The sequence below is a fragment of the Porites lutea genome, chromosome 12, assembly GCF_958299795.1.
Source record: "Porites lutea chromosome 12, jaPorLute2.1, whole genome shotgun sequence".
In the NCBI taxonomy this organism is placed as follows: Eukaryota; Metazoa; Cnidaria; class Anthozoa; order Scleractinia; family Poritidae; genus Porites; species Porites lutea.
In genome coordinates, this window is record NC_133212.1 from 3649803 (window position 1) to 3667369 (window position 17567).

The 17567-nt window shown below is 39.9% G+C and overlaps 1 protein-coding gene and 1 long non-coding RNA gene across 2 annotated transcripts; one reads left to right on the forward strand and one right to left on the reverse strand.

Annotated features, from left to right (window-relative positions):
• Positions 1 to 6722: 6722 nt before the first annotated feature.
• Positions 6723 to 7726, forward strand: LOC140954006 (uncharacterized). The gene has a single exon (XM_073403393.1). The coding sequence runs from the start codon at positions 6723 to 6725 to the stop codon at positions 7668 to 7670; it is 948 nt and encodes a 315-aa protein (XP_073259494.1). The 3' UTR covers positions 7671 to 7726.
• A 5771-nt stretch (positions 7727 to 13497) lies between these two features.
• Positions 13498 to 15575, reverse strand: LOC140921480 (uncharacterized). Its single transcript, XR_012164013.1, has 2 exons — positions 15511 to 15575; positions 13498 to 14426 (listed from the first exon to the last, which is right to left on the reverse strand). It is a non-coding gene; the product is annotated as an uncharacterized lncRNA (long non-coding RNA).
• Between the last annotated feature and the right edge of the window lie 1992 nt (positions 15576 to 17567).

The window sequence follows — 17567 nt, forward strand, 5'->3', positions numbered from 1 at the left end:
AACGCCCCCAAGTATAACTTGTAAGAACTCTCAAATCTCTCATGTGCCACGTCCAATTTACTCAGACAACATAAGCCATGACCAGCGACAAAAAGCCATGACGAAAAGGCCACAAGTTTCAAAAACCGAAACCGGTTTGTTAATTATCAAGGCCTGGAGAGAGTCGTCAATATGACAGCGACAAGAAGATTGTGGGAGTTGTTTCATGTCACCTGATGTTTTGTCTTGTATAGCATGCCTTGTTCAACGCAAATTTTCCTCGGTGACAATAACCATCAAAGGGCCGTCAAAGAGGCTTTAAATAATGTAGCGTTTCCATACGGTTTTTGAATGATGCGGTTGACCTGGCAGGTGTCAAGGTCTGGCATATAACGGCTAAAAAACAATTATTATTTTAGAGCAGTGTGGACTCGGTCAATACCAAATGTCAGTGAGCGCATTTGCGAAGAATCATGGGGAGTGACCTAACAGAAATTGAAATAATGACGAATCACTTACGAGGGGAAGCTTATGCAAGATATAATAACTTCCATTTTTAAAGACAGCCAGTTGAGTTTTTTGTAATGTAAATTAACTTGAAGTTATCCTTGGTTCCTGTTTGCATCGATCAACCTGCGTACAGCTGCCGAAATTTAAAAATTTCTCCATTGTAGCGTTTTTGCTAGACTCAGAATTCCAATAACTTGTTCATTTTCATAGAATAAATGATAAAAGAGCGATAATCCTTCGTCCGTTTTCAAATTTTTAAGAGCGAAGACCAAAACGCCTATACTCTGATTCAGACTTCTGATTCACTTTCAGATACATTGCGTCCTCATGAAAACCGAACCTTATTTACTATAAACCAGCAATGTTTTTAGGAAATTCATACTATTAATCAATCAGGGTAAAGACTGATTTAACTATCGTAGTATTCTCTGAAATTTTAAGATGCTATCTCGTCTAAGACCAATACTACAAACATCGGTTAATTACTGCTCAAGGATAAATTCAGTTAAAATTTACTATTGAACATTTAATGGCGCTGAACTCATCCATGTAGATGACATTTTAAGCAACATTTTGTAACTAAGATAAAACGTTGGACACTGATAATCCATCATATATCAGTTTTTGCAATTATTCAACAAAGTACTGGTCGCACCTCGATGGAAAAAATTCAACACGAGAAAAATAGCCCTTTTTTTCTTTGTAGATTTTGAGCAGCTGTTTTCAGTTCTAAGAAGTGTCTTTTAAAAATTTTGGGCACCATTATTTACTACGTGTACGAGATAAGACAAAAGTCTAAATCTCCAAGAATCACATTTCCTCCAGCCGAGGGAATCGAAACAGACTTTTTTTTTTGGCAGACACCTTTAGGCAATCATTAAATTGATTATTTTATAGAAGTTTATTTTGACCACGAGCTGTAATTTAATAGGAAAGAACGATAAAAATGTATAGGTTTGTTATTGAAGTTGTAATTATATGTTAAAGAGTAAATCTATAAATTTTTAGAAGAAAAATGTGCACGAGGTTTTTTTTGTTTGTGTCAATGTGTTAATATGAGACATTTTCTATGCCATCGCAAGTAATTGTAATACGAAAAAAAACATCGATATCCCTTTGTTTCTAAACCCACTTAAAACAAAAAACTAGCGGCTTATCATATATCCTCAAAAACTTAAAGCTTTTATTCCAAAATTTTTACTTTTCTTCGCATGGCAAAACAAAAAAACAGCATAAAATATTTTTAAAATAGTGAACTGTAATTATTAAGTCCAAGACGATATATGTAGTCGAATTCATTTATTCCTCTAAAATTTAAAGGCCTCGAATTGCAATTTTTCCTTAATTTTGAAAAGCCAGGTAAAGGCTTGTTATGACGCTAAAAATCTAGGAGAAAAAATGTTAATGAGACATCACAATCCAAGTAATATATCATTCTCCTATATTTTCATTGTCAAGCTCTATTCGCCGCTTGTAGCGTTGAATGATGTGGAGTCCCTGCTGCTCAAAAGAAAACAGTTCAAGCCCGCTGATTGGTTTTTCTGTTTTTCAACTCCAAAATAATATATATTAACACAATTATCAACCCAGGGTCAGATAATGCTGACAATATTTATCCGACACTCATTCCTACTGAGCTGGAATATGTCAATTATCAAGAGACATATATTTATCCAATAACTTGCCGTACCAGAATGAAAATCAGAAAGACACCAGTAGGGAATTAAACTTTAACTTAAAAGAGCTTAGACCACACTGTACTGTACTGTATTGAAGTTTCCTGTACCCATTATGGACGAGGGAAATTTAATTTACTGAAGTTTTGTGTGACAAAAGAGGGCCTTTGTGGGTGGCAGGGGTGGCTGCTTATCCTATCAAATGCTGACACAATCAGTTCAATAGTTAATACTCTAGCAAAGTCGATGTCCGTTTGCACAGCAAGACGTCCAGGAGTAACTTGAACTCCAAGCTAAGGATAAATGATTTATTTTTCACAAGTTAAGAAGACCATGTGACATTGATTAATTACAACACCTTCTCATATCCTCCCTCAAAAAAGTGACTTTTACATGAACAGCAGTTTTGAAGTGGAAACGAGGCGATAGGATGTTCCGCTTTGGATTACCTAGGCTCGACTTTCGCCCCTGTCTCGGGTCCGGTCTCGTTCCTCCCCGAATAAAGAAGAGCGCGGGCTCCCGAACAGCGGCTGGAAATAGAGCCTATGTATTCGCCACTTTTAGAAACAAAAAAGGGGACTGGAGCCGAAATGCATCCCGCAATTGTTTCTGTAGCCTGAGTATCAGGCCTCCCTAAGGGGATAGGGAAGAGGAGATTTTAGATAGGAGAGGGGGGAGGGGGGAGAAGAGAAAGGAAGGCCTGAAACCATTCAGCATCATTCAGCATATCGTGTGACACATCCAAAATCTGGATGTGGCAGTGATTGGATGACACACAACATCCCCTGACGTCGCCGACCGCAAGTAAATACGAGCAGAGCGATCGGCAAGCAGAAGCCATTGAAATTTTTCATAGATGTTTTGATTTCATGTAGTTCTTTTATGGACAGAGACCCAAAGAGGAATTCAAAGAGGCTCTACAGGGCTCTCTCAAGTTCTTTCCTGGAATGAAAATAAAACCCGAGCAAGAATTGTGTTTTCAAAGCCTCGTAGGTAAAAGGAAAGATGTTCTCGGAGTATGGAAAAACCTCATATACCAGCTTCTGCCGAAACCATGTCCGAGTATTGGTTTCACAAGACCGGGACAAAGAAAACGATATCAGTGCTTCAGATCTAAGTTCTGATTTACAACATCCTGCCGTTAAAAGGGTATTGTTACTGTAAATAAAATTAGAGCGAGGTAGCCATGTATTGAGAATTGCCGACAGCACCAAGGCTTTAGCTAGACTTTGCTTGTGGCGGTTACGATAGTGTACGTGATGAACTGGTGAAATTTGCTGCTGCTTGATAATTCTCTATGCATAGGTGTTTCACCATCGCACCTTCCTATTTATTCTTGTAGCTCCTAAACCACCCGAGAATACGAGGGATAACCAACAAACCCTAAAGAAAAAAGATAGATTCTCCCTCAGCCTTTTAGCTACCAGACTCTCAGGAACCTAGCTGCTTATTTTGTGAGCGCCTGTTGTAACTCTGTAAACAAAAGCAATTTACAATTTTCCGGGCACACGTTTATTTACAAACAGAGCGTTGGCGATCTTACACTAGCACAATTGCTAAAACATGTTATAATTCCTCAAAAACCGCAGGTTTTCCATTACAAGTATTCAAAACTCCTCATTGGAGGTTTCAGAAAAAAGTGAAATCGTAGCAACACAAACACCGGAGCTCGGCCAGACCGTAAGGTGAGATTTATTTTAGGCGAGCTTTTTGACATGTGAAGCTGACAACCCAATGACCGGAAGCGATTTTGAGTGGATGGTATCGAATCATGCTGTGTGGGGGTGCGGTGGGCTCCAGTAAAAGCATCTATGTCAGGCGTTTCTCTCCTTCAGCTCTCCCCCTTTTTGGCTTCCATCTTTCCCCTTTTCCCCAGAAACGCCTGATACTCAGGCTATTGGTTCTGGGATCGTTATCGGGGATGCCCCAGTCAGCTATTGGCCAATTTTTTCCCTGTCTCAAGTTGCAGTCCCAGAAGTCTTTGCGAAAGTTAACTTGACCCATATTCATATTCGTTTCTAAAGTGGAGATCGGCGAATTATCCCCAACTGCTCAAATTGTCATGAAAAAAAAAAAACATTACGTCATAGTTAAAAATTCGCGCCATATTGAATTTTAGCTAGTCACCCCAGAAAAAAGGCCGAAATAATCGACCCACATCTATCGAAGTAGTAACAAAGTTCCTGTTACCCTGGGTTCCAGAGGTTTTTTCTCGCTTGCGTCGAGGAGCTTCATCGGCCGCAGGCCGACACATCTTTGGCCTTCGGCCGAAGACACGAGGGGCGAAGTGCATGATGACATCATTTTACTTATACGACTAGAATCCCTCAGGGTTCCACACGGGGGTACTTTTTTAAGACTTGACCGAAACCGGACTGGCACCCAGGGTAAGGTCCTGTCCTTAATATACTTGAAAGAAGTTTCATGTTGATTAGTTGATCTTGGAAATGAACTTGCAATAAAGACACTTTTTGAGTTTGTAACTGACCATTTGTCAGAAACTTTTCGTGTCATAAGGGTGCAGATATGTTTTTGTCGATAGCCGGTAAAGGCACGAGCTGAAGCAACAACTCTCGCAAATAAATTTTAAATTAGTAGGCAGGAGCCCAGATGGGCTCCTAAGTAGGCCATTTACATGATGACGTCATTTTACTATACGACCAGAATCCTTCAGGGTTTTGCTTTCTTGTGCAAATTACGACTTTTGTTGAAAATTCACTGGGATTACCAAATTTGAATATGCATGGAACCGTAAAGGATTCTGGTCGTAGTAGTAAAATGAAGCCATCCACCAAGTGGCCTATTCTTGTGGCTTGGTGGATTTAACGCTACAACCGCGCATGATCAATGAGCGATTACAAAACGTGCCAATATTAAAAATTTAGTCTTTTTATTTCACGCAATGTTATGTAAACATTTGTAATGAAATTTATTTCGCCCAATCTGAAGAATGTAGAAAAACTGCTTTCACCACTGCAACGTTTTGCGCGCGTAACGTTTTTAGCGATTTGCGCACGATGCAGTTTAACTGAGCCATTTGCGCGTTCTAAATAACGCTTTAAGACCTTATATCTTAGGAGCAATAGACACAAACAACTCAATTAACAACCTCTTGCCAAGCAGAAGTCGGTATTACGTTTCTAGTAAAGCTCGAGAGCTAGTGCAAAGGCCCCCTGGAAGGTGGTTGGTGTATGCTAAAGATGTCGCTGAGTTCCAGTTGTTCAGATCGTGGGAACGGTGCAAAGAAATGTGAGCACTCCACTATCTAAACGCCAGGAACAGGCTAAATCGATCGCATTTTTTAAGGAACTCGACGACATTTTTTGCCATAAAGTAGACGTACTTCGTGTATGTGTGACCATTAATCCCCAGCCGTATGTGTCCAAACATGTAACTCGTGTTTAATTCATTCAAATTCCCTTCACAAACATTTTCGAGTTCTCTCGTTTGGGGCAAGTCAAGAAGGCCGGGCGAAAGCTCGACCTCATCTTAAAATATAAACGATTTTTTTTTTTTAATAAAATGTAATTAAAACGATGAATGAGAAGGCCTTTCGAATTCACCAAATTAAGCTACAATCAATTTCTGGACCTAATGTTGTTCCTTTACAGAACGATTTTCAGCTGTAATTATCATAAAACAGTAATGCAAAAAAGTTTTTGCGAAACGTCAGTTTTGCAACCTCTTTGTGGATGAGGTACAATGGTAAACTGAGAGCGATTCAGATGTAAATTCAAGTCAATTAGCACCCAGTTTCGATATTTCCTAAATTAAATTTGAAAGAACATTGCCTAATGTCCATTTTGTAGAAAAAAAACGCGTACATGCACAGAATCTTGTAAATATCAACTATATAAAGCATCTGTAGAGATAATTATTGCAGTTGCAGTGAAATAACTCCTCTATCGAATGATTTGCACTTCACTACAGAGAAACAATAACAATCAATTTTTTTTTTTCAGAAAAATACAAATCCAAACGTAAATTTACCTGTACTTAACTGTGAATAATTTCATTCGCAAGTTTGGTGATCACAAAATTAAGACAAATGAAAGAACTAAGAGACCCCGAAGTCCCCGATCTGGTGAAAAAAAGCCCAAATTTAGCAGGTAGAATTGATTTGACTCTTAATTTACCTTGCAGCGGATCGGAGTAAATAGAAATGCATTTGTATCTTTTAAAATTTGAAGTTATCAATTTAGGTAGCTGCTTTTGGCTTCACAGGTTTCGCTTCAAAACTAAGCAAATTTATTTAGCACATCCGATGACCGATAGAAACGTTTTTGTTATTAACACAAACTTTTAATAAACCAATCAGAATTCTGCGTTTGTACAAACAATTTTAATGATCCGATCACTGTACTGTGATGGAGCATGCATAATCCTGTAGGCAAAGTCCTATTATGAATGCCTTTTAGGGAAGCAAATTGTGCTCACAAAAGGTAAAACATCTGCTTTGTAAAATCATCGTATTGTCAGAATTACTGAATTTTCGTTGATTATCACTGGCGTTTAACCAACTAGCTAGTCTTCGATCTCAGAGGAACAGATTTTGAAATGGATGACTTCGTGACAAATAAAGTAAGTTTTTCGATGCGAAACGCCATCAGCGTTAACTCACAAAGAAATCATTTACTTGGGAAAAAGGTGAAACATTTGGAAGCCGAAAGGGACCTGCGACTGTTAAATTTACAAATGAAAAAAGACGAAGTTGTTTTCGGATCTCCCTCACAGCGGGGCCGTGGACTCGGTAAATCACCAATCGCTTCTGACGGCGTTAGATCAGGGACCCCAATGTCTCAGCAAGACATTTATAACTTAACTGCGAGTTCAAGCAAAGATGAAGAGTCCACACGGCTCCATAAAGCTTCTAATTTGCCGCCGCTGCAGCTGGATCAAGCTAGCCTCATTGCTACTCCGCCTAGGACCAGAAGAGCGACCTCGATAAGAATGGCAGGTTCGCCTAATTCTGCTCCGCAGTCGCCACTGGAATCTTATATTCCCAGTCATAAAAACCTAACAAGGCAATTCAGTTCGTCACAGGTGCCCACAGGAACTAATTCGACTGAAAGTACGAGAGAGCTGCGGCGAGAGAATAGCGCCGAGGGTAAACAACAGTTCTCGCCTAGGTTGCTTGGGTCAAGCACTCATCCACCAGGTGCAGCTTCTGGGGTCTTTAAGTTTGACCTTCCACAACGGCCAAGAACAGCTTCTGCGAGCAAAGATGCCGCCGGGAGCGAGGTACACCGAGGGCTTTTGTTGCGGCCTGTTTCTTCATCCAAAGAGCAAACAAAAACTAGGGAGATTAAAAAGGAAAGCGTTTTCAATAGACTGTACTCTAGCGGCAAGAAACGCGATGGAAATAAATTAACCAGAGAAATCAGTCTTGCAAAGGGCAATCCAAAATTTGAAGCAACAAGGCGTCGCTCGATCTCGCTGCCGGATTTATCGGAAATATTGGACAAACTTAAGACGTGTCGCTACTTACGAGACAATAGCCAGTGAAAAAGAAAAAGCATTACACGCTGAAAAGTTAAGAAACAAGTGGAAATTTTTCAGGTATTTGATCGGTCACAACCGGGACGTGCGGGTTAAGACATGTTCATTACGTTGGGTTTTCAATTAAGTAAAACACCTGACTGTGCAAAACACCACATTAAGTTGCTCAAACGGCCGTTTAAAGCAAAGAAAAGGACAAATATAAAAGTAGTCGTTTGCTGAATAACTATGAAATGTTGTTTATGTTACACTCGCTTGTCTGTATCATAATAATTCACTAAAATATGTTAGACATTGAAAAACTCTTACTTTCACTGAGTAAAAACGAGAATTTAGTTTAGGAATTCTTTTGTATTTTGTCTCTTCCTAGGTTGTGGATTACTGCAGTGTAATTGCGAACAATAAATTAAAATTAGCTAAGACGTCTTTGTTTAACTTGTTTTAATTGGTTCTGTTTGATATAGATCAGAACGCCTTGTATGGCTTATAGTAATTCGCCTTGTATGGCTGACACTAAAACGTCGTCGGGGCCCCTTATGAGAGATTCTCATGGAGATTGTCAGAACGTGCCTGATGATAATATTTATTTCAACCTCTTGGTATACTATCAAAAGACCAGTCTCAAGTTAATCACATTCTTAATTAAAGTTGGTTGCTTTGTTCTTCACTTAACAAAATTATATTGACCTATTGCAAATTTAGTGGAATGAACAAGACAATTGAATCACTTAACTCGGTATAATACATTGAATAGTCATTCATGTACTCTCTGGAGGTCACTTGTAAGTTTTTATAACACAGGATTGTATTTGATAACAATACATCCTTCTTTATTACAATCGATCATGATCTGTTTTGAATAAACCAAGTTTTCTTCCCGTGAGAGGATTAATTCACCGAAAGTAAAAATACTGTTAACTTGATCCAGCTAAAACTGTCTCAATGGAAGCATAAATTGTATCATTTTCTTGGAATTAATGAGTATCGTAAAGTTTGGTATATTTATGCAAAGAAAGTATGGTATGACATACCCTCTGCATATTTTAATTTGTATCTGCACATAGCACAAAGGGCATCCAAATTTCAATATGTGTACTGAGTAGCCTGTGTAAGTTCAATAGCTTCCTTCCCTCACAACTGATTCGATCAATCACAGTCAAACCTAGCCTCCCCGCAGACGTCCTTTGGGGTTCGTTTGTCAGAAATGAATGCGAGACAAACGAACCCCAAAGGAAGTCTGCGGGGAGGCTAAGTCAAACCGAATCACATAAATTCTCGAACATCACGATGTAACACTCCATATCCACTTCTTTCTTTTTACTGTGATAAAATCGGTTCTTTCCCTGTTGCACCCAGTCTCACGGAGCCGGGTCTTGTCCGTGAAATAAAAGAGCCATGCTTCTTCAGGCTTGCGGCGTCCAACATGGAAGCGAGATCTGGTAACGAACTTGACCGACGGTGGCTATTTTGAAACGATGTGGTACCCAGGCTCTTCACATTTCCTCCAACCTCAAGCTGTTTAATGTCTTTGCGAATACCAAACTGTTTACGAAACCACTTCTTTGTGAGCGGGCTAAGAGGAGGCTTTAAATTGCCAAGCTTGTCCATGTCTTTCACAGACTGTACGTTTGAGTTGTTGGTTTGTTTTTCGGCCATTTCATCTCTCTTTAAGTCCTCTGACTGTAAATCCAATTTCGGGGGTTTGTTCTTTTTTGCACTCATTTTTATCTTAAAGGGAAAAGCAAGAGATACTATCTAAATCTATTTATCTAAATCATGAACAAAGCCTTTACTTGGCAGGGGCGGATCCACGATTTTTTTTTTAGGAGAGGGTGCACTCGTCTCTTGCTCTACTTCAACACCAAAACAACCACATAGTTTTTTTTTCCAGAATACCAGTTGTATTAGAAAACCACAGGTCATCTTGGGGGGGGTGGGGGGGGGGGGGGTGCGCCCCCTGCACCCTCCCCCTAGATCCACCCCTGCTTGGTGCAATGGAATAGTATTTATCAAAACAAAAACTGTATAAGAAATAAAAAGCGCGCCGAGGAGATCGACATCCACTACTAGATCTTTTATTCAGTCGATGCCGAAGCAAGTGTAAAGATGGCGAGTATCGTGAATAAGGTCTATCATAAACAAATTAAAAGAAGTTATGACTGGTCTTTTGTTGGGGCCAAACTACAATTAAATGGTTGTTATGGTAATAAGGACTGGCGGTCGTACCTACCCTTCAAGCACCAAGGCCACATACTAGGCTGATTTAGCAACAGAACGGGAACGTCATTTGACGCCTGGAAAGCGCGCGAAAACGACTCAACTCTACTTCCGGTGCCCAATTTGTCGCTCTGCCATTGGTCAAGCAAGTTGTTTGATTTGCGTGCGCCGTCGTCAACTGACGTTCCTGTCCTGTTGCTAAATCAGCCTACTAATTCTCCGGACCGACCTCCATACATTTCTTTAAAGAATTTGCCGAGAGAATTTGATAAAAGAGCAAAGCATTTTCCCTTTGGTGATCATTTTGTCTATTCTCATAACTTTTTCTCGTGATTATATTTCGATATTGTTAGGAGAATATTGAAGTTGGTCACTTCTAAGACTTCAAAAGTTAACAGGGTGGCCCCCTGGCTGGGTATTACACTGTTTTTTTCAATTTTCCCTCCCATCAAAATTTTGCATCGCAAAATACGTGATGTTAAAGGTTGCAATATGGTTTACTCGCTTATCTGACTCGGTAAGCGGTTCCCAGTTACTATGCCTGTACAATATTTCGTGTGTTAAATACCAAACCATCAAAGGCCAGATAATTTTTTCTGCATAAATTTTTGGTACATGTACAGTGTATTCAGGTTAAATTTTATAAGTAAAAAAGTGAATTTTAACGCTCGATTCGCGAGTTCAGAGTCACTCACAAATAACTTGGTTCGGATTTCAGATCGGCATCTCCTTCTAACAATATTGGTCAATATGGTAGCAACTATATATTCACACACGTAAAATATCGAAGAGGAAGGTATTTTCGTAACTTGTTGAGTTGTTATGGTTTCCCTGCTGAGTTTCTTGATGGGCTACCCCGGGGCAAAACATTTTTAGGCCGTAGCCGGTGCTCACTTAACAGAACAATCTTTGATCAAGGTATTCCCACACTGACAAAATGTAAAAGGAATCAGTAACTCATTAGTATGGTAAATTTCTTTCGACAGGCGCTGGAAGACGGAGAGGCGAAAACGTTCTATTGTGCGAAATAAAAAAAACAAAATTATTTTTAAGTAATAAGCCCTAAGGGTTAAGGCTAACACCTTATGATAAACCAAGTTTGCCTCTTTTAAAGCCGATAAAAGAATAAACAAAACATGTAAAGCAAAAAGCTTACCTTGAATTTCAACAAGCGAGTAAAGATATTTGAATTGCAAGTTTTATCAGCCCACCACCAAATTGAAGTAAGGTCTGTGTACACAAAAGTTAATTGGACAACACGCGTCTTATATTGTGAAAAAAGTGAAAAATTTGCATATGTGGATAAGCCATAAAGGCCGCTTTTGTTGCCACTAAAAGAAACTAATTCCTCACAATTTACCATCAGTTATCTCAGCAAGAAGACTCCTAAAACAGAAATCTTTCGCGATTTTCAAGTTTGAGAGATACATAGGCCGATGGGGCCAGGACGAAACAAGTTGGGAACAACGAAAAAGATGTCCCAAATTCTTGAATCCAATTAAAATTGCACCTGGCAAAACCGATCTGTTGACAGCGGCGTCGATGTTTCATTAAATAAAAAGTACCTCATAACTTAGACAAGCACTTCTGAAACATGGCACATGCAGTATTTTTTTGTATGCGTAGAACTATATGCCTTCTTTTGGGACCATACTCTAACTGACTAGAATCTGGCCAAAACGAACGAAATATTTGAGATTGTAGAACATCTTACCTTTCAGAAAAATGCAATTTAAAAACTTCAATCGCCGAAGAAAACGTTCAGAACCGGCAACTGTATGCTGTTTTGAAAACAGCGACTATATGTACAGTTGTTCCTTAACCCCAAAAAGAATTATTCATAACAAGACTGGAAGCGTGTTTGTTTCTCCATAAAGATATCATAAGCTTTATGCCCTTTGTTTTGGAAATGAGGCCTATCCATTACCAGGCTTATGCGATATTGACTGAAAACAAAATTATCTCTTGTGAAAGACAAACAACGGTCGTCATGCTTCAAGTATTTTCATATCAACCAATAAATTACCTTCAAATCTGTTTTTAAGTTTCTGTGTATTCGAGAAACAGTATTTTGCGACAAGCGTTCATCCTGCGATGAACGTTCATCCTACGATCCATCGATCTAGCGATCCACCGATCCACAGATCCATTGATCTAGCGATCCAAAGATCCAGCAATTCCTCAACATAGGGATCCAGCGATCCACAGATCCATCAATCTAATTATCCAACGATCCATCGATCAAGCGATCCACCGATCCACAGATCCATCGATCTAGCTATCCAACGATCGACAGATCTATCGATCCACAGATCCACCGATCTAGTGATTCATCGATTTAGCGACCTGTCGATCCATAGATCCATCGATTAATGGATCCAACGATCCATAGATTCATCGGTCTCCAGATCCTCCTATTCATCGATCCACAGATCCAGCGATCTACAGATCCCAGATCAATCAATCGATATAATGCATCATTAGTTTACCGAATCACCATTGGTAAGCTTTATTTTATACAGCTTTTATCACATGTGTGATGTCAGTCGTAAGGCTTTTACACCGAGGTCCGAGTTAATATTTGGGTCCGACTGAAAAAAATCGGACCCGATTACAAAACGGTAAACATTTATATGACCTGTAAGCAGTCTAAGCCTACACAGCTGGCTTGCAAGCAGGGAAGCCGCGCAGCTGAGTGTGGAATGAACGCGAATTAAGCTAGCCTGCGAGCAAGCTCTTGTTCGCAGACTAGAATCAAACTGGAATTAAAGTCAAGTCCTGTGGTTGCGTTTGTAAACGCAAACCGATTTCATCTAATCTGTCCTGGATATACGGAGTGACATGTGGAATGTATATTGTATTTTCAATTTGTTCCAAAATTATTTAGTTTGACGGAAATCAAACTAATTTACTTTGGGCATAGTCCTGAGTAATTACTTGTTATACAACTCTAACGAAAATTCTGGCAAAAAAATTAGAAAAACGTACCGTGGCATACACTGACTTGTGGGCTGATCCTGTCTGCTGTTTGGTATGACAGACTCGTGAGAAACGGCTTAATCATTTATAACATATTAATTTTACAATTGGTTCTTTATTCTAACAACACTACAGGGGACCTATAGACGAACAAGTGAGGCCAGAAAGGGACGCGCGAGCAGCACGCGAAAAGGCGGACGCAAGAGCCTGACGTACCCTGCGTAGCTGGCGGGATTAGCGGGCGATTGCTGTAGTTTGGCCAGGCTCTGGAAGGTTATTTTCGGGATCCAAGATTTGACCAAAATACAGTGCGAGTTTCGGGAAGACGCAAAATATCTTGACAGGAAACGGGATTTGACTGCTTTTCGAGAAGCGGGATTCACCAAAATTTGGGCTCGGGATGCGCGCGGGATTTGTTTGCCTGTCTGCCGGGAATTCGGGAAGTCGTACGTTCTAGCGGGAAATGCGAAAGAAAGTCATAGAGGCGAGCATTCAGTGGTGTCTTCAATGAAAGCAAACAATAGAGTGAACTGCTGTAGGTAATAAGTCTAATAATTATTGACAGAAACTGCCAAGTAATCAACAAACGAACGGACAGAACACCCACTGTTTCAACAATAAACAATATTGCAAATAATACCCCAGGGAGGTCACATTTACTACATTTACTGTTATAAAACACATGTGTCGAAGACTGCAAAAATATATTCATCAGCGACTTAAAATTTAACGCACATTGTTAATAGCATTAATTACATATCTGCCATCGCTATACCGGCTGAGCTACGCATTTTCCTGCTTCTTCCCTCCGCAGAGGTTCCAGCTGTGTATTCTGATAAGAATTAATTAGCAATAATTAAAAAGAAAACAGAGCGCGCGGTGGACGATGGGAAGAGGGCTCTCTTCTTCTCTTTCCCCTTCCCATCCTCCGCTGTGCGCTTTTTCGTCTCCCCAGGTTCCCTATGACACAAAATGGCCTTTTGTAGAGGAGAGAGTTTTCATGCGGAAATTACCCTAACAACCTTAGCCTTTGGTGGGTTTTTACCTGGGTGGATAACACCACCCTCCGTCTGCCTAGTTCTTCATTTAGTACAGCTACGCAGGCTATTTCCTTTGCCGTATGCTTCGTTAACATGTTTCAAGTCAGCATGCTAAATAATCAGTGGAATCCGAGCCAGTCATTCTTGACCTTTTCCTTGATTTTGCCGTCTTCAGTGGACCAGGCGTCCAAGTCACACAGACACCATGTTTCTCTAAGCTAGCGGCGTCCAGCATTGAAGCGAGATCTGGTAAGGAGCTCGATCGACGCAATGATGTGGGGTTCGTTCGCTGTGGGCTTACCACAAAATCCATTTGCATTGCTTTTTTGCGAAAGCCAAATTGTTTTTGAAACCATTTCTTTGGCCTCGGAGGCGTCTTTAGTTCACCAAGTTTATCCAAGTCTTTTGCACACCGCATATTTTCGTGGCTGGTTGGACTTTCCGCCATGATTTCGAATTCCTCTGCTTTATTGATGGCTTCTTCCCTCAAAATGCTGTCAGGTTCCTCTTGCTTCGTTGCCATTGTCTTCATGGAAACAAAAGAAAGAACACCTTTACTGTAATGTCTGTAATCAAGTTAGAATCACATCATATCGGCATTTTGCCAACTTGGGGTGGATGGACCAAACTTGAAATAGAAAACGTAGCGAAAACAAAAGCTTTTTACTTTGTAAAGCAGGAGCCCCTGTTGTAAAGGTATAACTTACGTTCACAGTGTTCCGGCGAGTCTGAGTATAACAAGAATTACCATCCGATTTTAAACGCTGGCGAACTGCAGTGTTGCCAAAAGTCTTGTAGTAAAACGACTGGTCGCTAAAAGGTGAAATTCCTTCCTCATTTCATAGCTTACACTATTAGACTATTATTCTGTTAACCATCATTCCTATTCATCAACCTGTATTAGCTTTGGCGTAATCTTACTTTATGACCCTAAAAATAGCAAGCAAATATTTAATAGCAAAATCGCCGCAAATATTGCTGTAACGCCGCAAGAAAAATCTTGATCACCTCGGCGAGACTTGGGCTCGGCCAGATGCAGGGATTCAGGGAACCTATAACTGAATGCCGGCGATTTTGTTTGATCAGCTTTGTTTAACGTCTTTAAAGATGATAATAGTTAGTTTTAATTTTTTCTGTGCTTATTCTAGTCATAAGCCGCGGCATATTATATCACCCAAGGGACTCCCGTAGGGTCCCCTAGGGGTGCTCGACGTACCCTATAAAGTTCGATTGCCACCCAGAAAGCTAAAATGGCAGCCATCAAACTTTTCGTAGTAATTTACGGGTATTTAAGTTAAGCCATTGTCACATACATGGATTTGAGTCATACGTTCAAAATTCTGTGGTGGCCCCGAAATGTTGGGTTCCCCTACATTTGAACTGGAATGTACCCCTCCCTCAAGACTAAAGAACGATTCTAACTGTCTTACATAGTTGTCTAATCTATTCAGTTGTGGCTGCAGAGTCCCGTTCAATCAAATACCGAGAACTAACTGCGCGTCCATGGTTTGCGGTCAACCCGGCGGCACGCCATAGATAAAACCCTTCGACTATAAAAGTTTTCGCTTTATGTGAATGCAAAAATGTGATCAAATCTAATTTTAACCTACCATACGTCCTCTTGCTACGTCTGATATATTGTGTGCTGCCTTAATCTCTTTGGCCTATAAATCCTAAAACACGAAAAAATTACTTAATTAACACTAGCAATATCAGGCCTATCGGCTGAATTCTAAAAGTATTGCTTAACTTTTCAACCTGCTACTATCTGCCAATATTCAAGCCCAGAAAACAAAAATAAGCGTCTTACTGGCGAAAATAAATAATAACAAATTTTTGTAATTATAACGCTCAATACACTTGAATTTCTGGAGCTTAAAATAGACCACAAACTGAACCGATATATCTTGGAATAGAATTTTAAAAAATCTTAAAGGCTCTCAAAAGTTTTAATTGTGTTGAAAAGTAGCCATTTTCTCCATTCCCTTCTATGACTCAAATAACAACCTGTTCAGTTATGTCGGTCGTTCCCGACAGACGCCTGTTGATCTCAAGCTAAAGGTATTACTGTATTACTGTTGTTGTTGTTGTTAGACAGGGCTGGGAAACTACTTGAAACGAAGTGGCGACTGAGGTGATTGGGCAAAGAAAGGCGTCGGGATTTCTGAATGTGGGCAGCCCCGTTGTAGCTTATCTCCTGTAGGTCCCGATTGTTTAGTTATGTTTCCAGGCATTGTTATTATCATCGTTAAGATGGTTTTCATCTCTAGCCAAAACAATCCTCGATATTGCTTCCTCGATTAAGGAAATGGCGTCGGAAATGACGGGAAACCGAGTGTGGATACAAACTAGCCATACAGGTTTTCGGAGCCTTTGCATTCAATAATAAGCTATATTGCCTGCTTAAACATGCGAATACTTTTTGCGATATAATCTCTGAACCAGTGCTGAATGAATTAAGGTAGCTAATAATGATAACAAGAAAACTTGAGGAAACGTCCACGCACTCAGTTTTTAAGGATCGTCGATTGAGTGTTGCTGTTGCCGTTGCTGACTTCTATTCCGTATGATACATGCTACTTTTAGCTTGTACCGTATCCTCATTTAGCTGAACTACGAGTCCGTCAATTTTTTTTTTTTTTGGAAATAAGCGAAGGACATGCGACCGACTAAGCAGCACACGTATTTCGCTGCTCAGTCGAGCGGTAATCTTTGAGGGCCACGTATCATGTCAGCTTTTCAAGTCGGTTAAAAAACAAGCGCTGACTGACAAAATTACATAATAAAATTCAAGGATTACTATTATACGTCTTAGTGTTGTGTTTGTTGCTTTAATAACTAATCCTTTCCGTTTATTTGATCTTGGCACCCACTCGGCATCATCCGAGCTACAGCCAAGTTCATCAAGGCCTTGATTTTCCATCGGACTGATAAGTATGGGGTTGGGATGGTGAGGCATCACTAATTACGTGATAACTGTACGATAGAAATGAAAGCTAAAAAAACGTTCGTGCAATTCGAGAGAGGAAGCAAGTGGGTAGAGAAAGCATTTTAAAAGATATGTTCTCCCCATTTCCTTTTCCCAAACATTCCAAAAAGATTAAGCTCAAGTCACGATATGAAGATATTTTTGAAGCAGCTATTCGTTTTCGTGACGTAAACCTACAATAGTTAGACGCAGAATAACCAGTAATTTTTTAATCTTCGTGAATGTCTTTGTCATGCTAAGCTTTCTCTGTCTTTATCTTGACAGTGTCAGTTTGCGCATCCGTCTTACTGCTATGTCTCTTTTAAACCTTGATGTTTAATTAGTCGAAGCATTTTGTAGAAAGGTGACCCCGATTGTTCCAGCTTTTCCGTTAGCTAAATGTCTAACAAGGGTCGAACTTACCGTTTAAACAGCTTCAATTTAAGACGGTAATTGACTTTATGCAACTCATCAATTTATGATAGAAGTCCTGGATACCAAATCTTCGTTCCTTTTCGAGCAAACTAACAATCTTGGATATACTCCTTGAAAAAAATACGCTTGTACTTTTACCCGATACAGGAGGACGTCTAAAATGAACGCAAATTTCGGGAGCTTTCCCTGTCTCCAGTTCTAATTAAAATCACGGGATATTTTCGTGCCAGTTCTTAAAATTCAGTGCTTTAGAAATTTGGGCTA